Source organism: Python bivittatus, unplaced genomic scaffold, assembly GCF_059951505.1.
Source record: "Python bivittatus isolate LINGU-HERP-01145 unplaced genomic scaffold, Pbiv_v1 ctg000960_np1212, whole genome shotgun sequence".
Classification (NCBI taxonomy): domain Eukaryota; kingdom Metazoa; phylum Chordata; class Lepidosauria; order Squamata; family Pythonidae; genus Python; species Python bivittatus.
The window spans coordinates 9,867,997-9,877,656 of record NW_028277124.1 but is presented as its reverse complement, the minus strand read 5'-3'; the positions used below and the strand labels follow the sequence as shown (position 1 = coordinate 9,877,656).

The 9,660-nt window shown below is 39.3% G+C and overlaps 1 protein-coding gene across 1 annotated transcript; it reads right to left on the bottom strand.

The window, feature by feature from the left end:
- Positions 1 to 426: 426 nt before the first annotated feature.
- Positions 427 to 3,410, bottom strand: LOC103057273 (protocadherin gamma-B5-like). Its single transcript, XM_025166871.2, has one exon. The coding sequence runs from the start codon at positions 2,875 to 2,877 to the stop codon at positions 427 to 429; it is 2,451 nt and encodes an 816-aa protein (XP_025022639.2). The 5' UTR covers positions 2,878 to 3,410.
- Positions 3,411 to 9,660: the final 6,250 nt, after the last annotated feature.

The following is a 9,660-nucleotide window of genomic DNA, read 5'->3' as shown; positions in this document are numbered from 1 at the left end:
ATATATATCCTAAATTATTATGTCATTAATCTATGCAAGAATAATTCAAAAACTACCACGGAATAATATTTTGAAAAGGACTTAAAACCCCACTTTAAAAAGTACCATCTACTTAAATAAAAAAAAAGGCTAGTTTGAAATCTTTCATTTCATGTAAACACATACTATCTAGACACAAGAAATCCACAAATAAAAATAATGTGATAAATTCTATTTTAAACATTGTGGAAGTTCTTAAAGAAGGAAACTTACCTTGCTATTGTACTCAGCTGGACAATTCAAATTAATTTTCTGAGAAAGGCATGTTAAATGGCTGAGTGAAATACTGTCAAGAAATATAATTTTAGGTGTCAAAACTGTAAAATAGAATGGAATCTGCTTCTGAGTAAACAGGTGTAGCATTGTGCTGTCTCTTAGGGGATGGATTTATGGAATTTGCAGTGAAATGGTATTTACCTTCCCATTATTCTCCACCTCAGGCTGTAATGTTTCTCCTCCACTGCCTCCAAGAAGCATCTCAGATTTTTCACCACAAACCACATTCTCAGCAATATGAATGTTCGGTGTCAGGAAGGTAAATTCATTCTTTCTGGATTCTGAGGAGAGGCAAAGTTGGTAGGAATAAGGCAGCGTCCCATCTTGAAAATTGGGTGGAAACATGACCCCAGTTGTGGAATGGGAAACGGGACCAAAACACGGTAGGAAGCTGGAACTTCCTGACTGCCTGAGTTTGATGGCAATGGCCAGAATCACTGACAAGAGGAATAAAAAGGACATCACAGCTAAGGCCAGCACCAAATAGAACTGCAGGTCAGACTGATCCTCTGAGCTGTTCGTCTGGGTTTTCATCTCCGGAAGGGCCTCCTGGAAGTTCTCAGCAAACACCAGGTTCAGAGTGACGGTGGCTGAGAGAGGTGGCCGCCCATTATCCTTCACCAGAACGATGAGTCTCTGCTTCACAGCATCTCTTTCCAGAAAGGTTCTCGCTGTCCTGATCTCACCCGTATGAGACCCAACAATGAAGAGCGCCGGCTCTGTGGCTTGAATCAGGTGGTAGGAGAGCCAGGCGTTGTGTCCGGAATCAGCATCCACAGCCACCACCTTTGTTACCAGATAATCTGCCTCGGCTGAACGAGGAACCACCTCAAAGAGGGCGGAGTCCTTGGATTCTGGTGAAGGGGACAGGATTTGGGGGCTGTTATCATTCCGATCCAGGATAAACACCCTGACCGTGACATTGCTGCTGAGCGGGGGACTACCACCATCTTGGGCCTTCACCTGCATCTGGAATTCCCTGAACTGCTCATAGTCAAAGGATCTCTGGGCGTAGATGGTGCCAGTCTCAGAATGAATGGAGATACAGGAAGAGATGGGAAGTTCTTCAATGTTGCTGGTGAGGATGGAATATGTGATCCGTGAGTTCTGGTCCACATCTGGATCAAAGGCCTGAATCTGGAAGATGGAGGCGCCAGAAGGATTGTTTTCTGGCACATAGACGCTGTAGGAAGCTTTCTCAAAAGCAGGGGAGTTGTCATTGATATCAGAGATCTGCAGCAAGATGGTTTTATTTGTACTCAGGGGAGGGGTTCCTTTGTCAGTGGCTGTGACTGTAATATTATATTGTGATGCTTTTTCTCTGTCCAGTGGTCTATCTATCATGAGCTTGTAGTAATTTTTAGATGATGGAAATATCTTAAAGGGGAAATCATTTTGCAAATAACAAGTAACCTCTCCATTATCACCAGCATCTCTGTCATGTACATTGATGAGAGCAATAACTGTTCCAGACTGAGAATCTTCCAGAATTGGACTAAAAACGGATGCGAACATCATTTCGGGCACATTATCATTCTCATCAAGGACTCTTATTTCTACTTTACAATGGGTCATTAATCCACCTCCATCTTTTGCTGCTACTGTCATCACATATCCTCTGGTTTCCTCAAAGTCCAACGATTCCACAAGAGAAATTATTCCACTGGTTGAATCCAGGCTGAATTTCTTATTTGCACTCAGTGGCATATTGCTGAAATAATACCTGATTTCTGCATGTGAACCTTCATCTTTATCTGAAGCTTCAAGCTGCAGCACAAGGAACCCAACTGGTACATTTTCCCTCAGACTGACTGTGTAGATTTCTTGGGTGAATATAGGTGGATTATCATTGGCATCGGTGACATTGATCCGTATTTGGGCTGTTCCGGTTTTTCTGGGTTTCCCCCCATCCAGCACAGTAACTGTCAGCTGAAGGGTTGGTTCACTCTCGCGATCGAGTGGTTTCTGCAGTACTAAGTCTGCAAACCTATTTCCATCCGGACTCTCTTTCACATCCAAGGAAAAGTAAGGATTGGTGCTAAGATGGTAATTCTGTAAAGCGTTTGTGCCGATATCCGGATCTTTGGCATTCCCAAGAAGGAACCTGGTGCCTGGTTGGGTTGTTTCAATGATCTCCAACTGGATTATGCTACTGAGAAACTGTGGTGCATTATCATTAATGTCCTGTATCTCTATTTTTAGATGGTAAATGTCTAAAGGATTTTCAATAACCACTTCAAGATTAAGAATGCATAGTGGGGTTGTGTCACATATTTCTTCCCTATCTATCCTGTCATTCACATAGAGGTTTCCATTATCTGCACTGATTCTGAAATACTGCACTTTGTCCACAGAGATGGCATGCATTTTGCGACTTGCCAGTTCTCTGAGATTCAGTCCTAGGTCCTTTGCCAGATTCCCCACTATAGAACCTTTTGACAGCTCCTCGGGGACTGAATAATGAATCTGCTCTGAGACGGCCCAGCAGGAAACCGAGAAGAGTAAGAGAGATAGTACTTGCCTTCCGATTGCTCTGCCATTCTCTCCTTGCCCTTGCTGCATCTCCTCTACGATAAAGTAACTGCCTCAAATTCTCATCGGAATGCAGGAAATCTCGGCTAGTAAGAAACAGGTCCCTTTCTTCTTAATTTTTGGGACCTTCCCGTTTAGCAAGACTGCTTTGCACTTGTGATCTGCTGTTTTCCCTGTCTTTAACAAATGCCGAAATCATTCTTTGGGAAGCATCTGTACAGTAGCTCTGCTCCATTCTCCTTGGCGCCCACGTTGGCTAACACCGACACCCTGAGGCCAGAGGGGACATTGCAAGGGATTCTATTCAGCAAGTAAGAGAAAAGGGGCTTGGATGTGATCCTTTTTGGCGTGTTCAGAATAAATGCTGTGTTAAGCAACACAGTTTTGGAAGATGTCCCTTCTGTTTTTTGCTTTTTATCGTTATGATGCTGTAATTGTAATGTATCTCTTTCAATGTACTTTCATTCACGTTATGAGCTCTTAATATCATGATGTCAGTGTAATGTGATACCTGTCAACTTAGAATTAACTCCACTAGAATTGGCCTGAAGAAAGGAGTACAGAATTGAGAGTTTTCTGCATTTAACAACTCTAACATACTCTGTGACATACAGGCTAGATTCCAATAATGGCATGACAATGATATTATTATTATTATCTTGAATGAACTGGTACCTAAAAGGTATGTTCAATTTCTTACTGCAGATGGCAAAATCTCAGCATTGTTACTTTGCTGCTTTGATATTTACTTTCCCTATCACAAACACAATCTATTTTCCTGTATATCCAGGAATATAAGTATAATTTTATAGTTTCACAGATATCAAAGTACAATAAGGAAAATAATGAACAACCTTTTTGTATTTCTTCTTGTTATACATATACTGTATAACAGTTCTAATACCAAGAGGAAGAAGCAGCATGAGTGGAAGAAGTCTTCCATTCACACTAAGAAATGTTTATTTATGCTAAGCATTAGGAAATTTTCTTAGCAGTAGCACAACTTTTCCAGGAGTCAGGAATTTTCTTCCTTGAATGGTCATAAGAAAACTGTTTTTGATGAATTGGAAATATTTCCTAAAATAATTAGAATTCCTGAATCAGAATTACTTTTGCTCTAGTATGGTATATCAAGGATACAACATAATATAAATCTGATAGTCTCATCTCCTTCTTGAGGTAGTTGAATTTAATATAATAACATTGTGCTATTTAACACTGAAGCCTTACAATATGAGCCCTTATCAGGAGGTTAAATTCAGTAGCTTAAATGCTCCCTTGTGACTATAATTTTAAACTGGTGGGTCTGTTACCCAGTATTAGCATAAAAGCAGGTTGCCTCAACTTTCCAAATATATTTATTTGGTTCAGAGCATTTTGAGATAGAAGATCCCATTGGAAAAACAACTAGGCTCAGAAATGCATGGAATCAAATTTCCCAAGAAGCAATAAAACAGATTGTGAAAATGTGTAATATGAAAGGTATGCTGTTATATAATACTTAAAAACCAAACCAAACATGATCTCCAAACCAAAAATTAAGCTGCATCAATATGCAAGATACTTTAAAGTACAATTGCTCGCCATATTGTCTGGATATTTCAGGAGCTGAAATTCAAAACGTTTTGACTGAACAAAGTTAATTTAGAATAACAACTAAAAAGACAAATTCCAGACCTGAGAAGTTTATCTTCTAAAATTCAGTGCAGGAGTGAAGCAACAGTTTAATGAAGATTATTATAGGAATAAAGTAAGAACAGGACAGCTAGGTAGAACATAATCAGTAATGATGTTTTCAGATAAGTAGCCCATTTCTTTTCCATTTTCCAAGCAGGAATTGTAGATGCCATGGTTCTTGGCCCAGCAGTGCAAAGTAATTGCTTTTAGGTCCTTTGATCAATTGTTGTGAAAACGTTGCATTTCCTCAGTTATGTTTCTTCCTCATCAAATTTATGTTTCTCACTTTGATATATTTTAGAATGTATTTTAGAGATCTTAGCATACAGAAAATATGAGCAAGTAATATTAGTAAAAATCTTGCAAAGAAAAAAATGAGTTACTCTTACTCTATCCTAGGACTTCTGCAGGTTTCTTTCATTCCATAATTGGAAAGCTTAGTTATCTATTTATATATTCCTGAAAATAAATTAGAATACACCACCAGAAGCTATACATGATCAGTTGAGTTTAAAACCATATACATCTATGATCAAAACACATGAACCCAACCTTTTTGTCAGTGGCTAACATGATGGATTAGTAGGGCATAAGCCCTCAGTTGGTCTGCTTATCAAATGCCATACCAAACTGTGTAAGCCAATAAAGTTTGGATCTTCTTTACCCTATTCTCACTCATACTCCGCACGCCTAGCCTCCAGTCAGTATTACTGGTATATAATGAAAGTGTGGTGAAGTGACATTGGTGGTTCTTTTGTTATAATTTGTTATTTAAATGCAGTTAAATAACAAAGTAATGGGTCCTTTTCTCATTTTTAGACTCTGAATTGTAAGCTGATTGACAACTTTATAAAAAAGTATGGCATCAGAAAGGAAATCCATATAAAAAGTTCTAAGTTGTTTTGCGTTATCATATCTCTCTTGATATCATATCTGGCAACTCTAATTTGCTTTTACGACTCTCAATTTATAATATTCTTTTACATTTGGCAAATTGGATTAGTTCATAAATTAAACTTATTCGCATCACATTAATTCACATATCACAGGGGTGGTTTTAGACAAGCGATTACGTTTTAACCCGAACCTCCAACAGAACTGGAAACAAGAGTTCTCAGTTTGTCCTTGTAAATATGTTGAAAACTAAACACTGGCATACATTGTTGGACCATGTTATACTTACTAAACAATGGGTGTGAACTGTTGTGAATGCCTGAAATGCTCTCTGCAAATTATTACTGTTACTATTACAACAATTGGTCCTCAAAAAGGCACCCACTGTATTAGCCCCCTTTCCTCTCATTTCATTAAAACTGAAAGGCCCATGAAAGAACATCAAAGCAACAGTGGTCTGAGTATCAAATAAAAACCTCTCATTTTCCTCAACTCTCTTTTTCTGATACACAACCTCACACGTGTGCGCCATACACACACACACACACACATACACACACACAAGTAAATAATATATTTTCAATTAGAAGGAGACCACAATTGCTCCAAAATCTGATTCTCAAGTAAGGTATGTTAGAAACCACTGAAACTGTAGAGGTTCTTCTGCACAATGGAGCAATGAGTAAGCAACCGGTGAAGGAGCTAGTAACATAAAGTAAAATGTATATATAAAATCTTAGAATCAGCCATTTACCATAGGATATTTTGAAGGATGGTTAGACTATAAAGTAAAAAAGTAAACTCACCAGATTGATTCTATCCATCTCAGAATTTAGGATATTATTTTCATTGCTTGCCAAAAGCACATCAGACTTTTGGTTGCATGAAATATATTCTGCAGCTTGAATTTTGGGTGCTGGAAAAGTGAATTCATGTATCTTGGACTCGGATGATAAGCAGAGCTGATAGGAATATGGAATTGTCCCTTCCTCATAATTTGGTGGGAATACAATAGCATTGCTTGAATGGGGAACAGGACTGAAGCACTGAAGGAACTTTGGGTTCCCTGACTGTCGGAGTTTCATCATAATGACCAGAGTTACAGTCAAGAGGAATAGAAATGAGATCAAAGTTAAGGCCAGCACTAGGTAGAATTGCAGCTCAGACTGATGCTCTGAATCAGTGGTTTGGTTACTTATTTCTGGAAGTGCCTCTTGGAAGTTTTCAGCAAAAACCAGATTGAGACTGACTGTAGCAGAGAGTGGGGGCTGCCCGTTATCCTTTACTAAGACCACTAGCTTCTGCTTCAGAGCATCTCTTTCCAAAAACGTCCGCAATGTCCTGATTTCACCAGTGTGGGCAGCAATTGTGAAGAGCCCTGGCTCAGTGGCTTGCAGTAGATGATAGGAGAGCCACGCATTGTGCCCAGAGTCGGCGTCCACAGCCACCACCTTCGTAACCAGATAGCCCACCTCTGCTGAGCGAGGCACCATCTCAAAGGAGGCTGAGCCCTCTGCTCCTTGAGAAGGATACAGAATTTGAGGACTTTGGTCATTTTGGTCCAGGATGAAGACCTTCAGTGTGGCATTGCTGCTGAGAGGTGGGGAGCCTCCATCTTCAGCCTTCACCTGTACCTGAAACTCTCTGAGTTGCTCATAGTCAAAAGACCGCTGAGAATAGAGTGTGCCCGTTTCTGAGTTAACGGAGAGGTAAGACGGGAGAGGTAGTTCCTCTATTTTGCTAGTGAGGATGGAGTACGTGATCCTAGCATTGTGGCCAAGATCGGGATCTACAGCTTTGATGCTAAAGATGGAGGAGCTAGCAGGATTGTTCTCTGGCACATAAACAGTGTAAGAGGATTTCTCAAAGGCAGGGGCATTATCGTTGATATCTGAAATCTCTAGTGAGATGGTTTTCAGTGTAGAAAGAGGGGGTGAACCTTTGTCTGTGGCTGTGATTGTAAGATTGTATGCTGGTATGCTTTCTCTGTCTAGGGGACCATCTGTAAGCAGCTTATAATAGTTATTAGAGGCTGATACTATTTTGAATGGGGAAGTGTTTTGTAACTGGCAGTTAACCTCCCCATTATCCCCCGAATCTTTATCATTTATATTGATAAGGGCTACCAATGTTCCTAATTCAGAATTTTCAGGAATTTCTCTGGATGAGGAGGCAATAATCACTTCTGGGGTATTGTCATTTGCATCTACCAGATTTATTTCAACATTACAATGAGCTACTAAACCACCTCCATCTCTTGCTTCTACCACCATAGCATATTTGTCTGTTTCCTCAAAGTCTAGCTCTTCCTTTACTATTATAATTCCATCATATGGATCTAAGTCAAATTTCTGATAAACATTATCAGCAATATTGCTAAAGCTATAGTTGATCTGGCCATTGGAACCATCATCTCTGTCCACAGCTTTCACTTGTATTACGGTAGATCCCTTTGATACACTCTCTTTGAGACTGATTTTGTACACTTTTTGACTGAAGACAGGGGGGTTGTCATTAGCATCCATGACCCTGATCCGTATTTTGGCTGTTCCAGTTCTTGGAGGGTTTCCTCCATCAAGAGCCATAAGAGTTAAACTAATAGTACTTTCACTTTCACGATCCAACTGTTTCTCCAGTATTAATTCTGCATACTTCTTTACAGTATCTTGATTGCTAATTGCTAAAATGAAGTACTGATTAATGCTTAGATGATAATCCTGAAGCGAATTTGTCCCAATATCAGGATCTTCTGCTTGTCCAAGAAGAAATGTGGCTCCTGGTAAAGTGGATTCACTTATCTCTAGCTTGATATCACCATTTAAGAAATGTGGTGCATTATCATTAATATCCTGGATCTCTACTGTTATATAAAATATGTCCATAGGGTTTGCACACACTGCTTCAAAACTGATGGGGCAGAAAGCAGTTTCCCCACAGATTTCCTCTCTGTCAATCCTGTCATTTACATACAGATTCCCATTTTTGGCATTAATGGAGAAGTATTGCCTTTTGCCTAAAGAAAGGATATGCAGGTTGCGATTTCCTACTTCTGCAGGATTCAGTCTCAAATCCTTAGCAAGATTCCCCACAATGGAACCCTTTCCCATTTCCTCTGGAATTGAATAGCGAACGTGCTCCGAGACAGTCTGGCAGAGGAAAGACAATAAGAAGAGGATTCGTACTTGCCTTTTTACAGATCTGCTCTTAGCTTTGCTCCTGCCGTCCATCCCACTTGCTGTGAAAAATGCTTTGTGCGATCCAGTAAGCTGAGGAGTTTCAAATTCCCATTAGGACACCGAAAGACAGGCAGCATAGAGAGGGTCCTGGGTTTCTCCTGAGTTTATCTACATTGCAGTGGTTTTCTTTTCTCAGCCATGGTCTTTGCATATCCCTCAATCTGCTCTTTGACTCCTCTGCACTCAATGACTGGATAGTCAGAATGCAGGAAGCCCCATTAGATTTCCAATTCCTCTCTGAGAACTACGTTGGCCAACAGCGGCGCTCTGAGTCTCAGATGCAGAACTGCAAGAAGTGCCTGGATCTAGGTTTTTAAAAAGAAATAACCTGAAACCTCCTACAGATAATAATGCAATCTCTTTTAAATTGCAGATTTTTAGTTCTTGGTAGTTTTGCAATAGGTAAAGATGTTTTTGTCAGGGTTGTCTTGAGACAATATATGACTAACAGAGGAAAAAAGTATAGGATGAATATAAATATTTTCAATTATTCTGTCTATAGTATTACAACAATATTCTTATCTGTCAGATTGTTTTCAGATTTTTTTAAAAAAAGATCTGGTACAATATTGTCATCTGTTTTCAGTGACAGCTTTCAGAAATATATATACAACTTCCCTAAATCAATACGGATGTTACTTTAAGTTCCCTGGAAATGTTTAAAGATATTATGAAACTCATTGTAGTTATAGTAGAATTTTATAGTAGGAGATATTATTTGAATGGGAAAGCATTTTTAAATGGTAACTAACATCCCCCATTATCCCCTAAATCCTTATAGTTTATATTGATATAAACCCTAAGGCAGAATCTTCAGGTATTTCGTTGGATAAGGAGGCAAGAATCAGTTCAGATGCATTTGTCATCCATGTCTAATAGCTTTGTTTCAACATTACAATTAACATAGCTTTTTCTAACCTTAGTTCATTCTGAGCTTTTGCTTACACTTCCAGGCTATCTGTCTGACTTTGTGACCTAGCTCTCTTTTCATTTCCTTTACGGTATA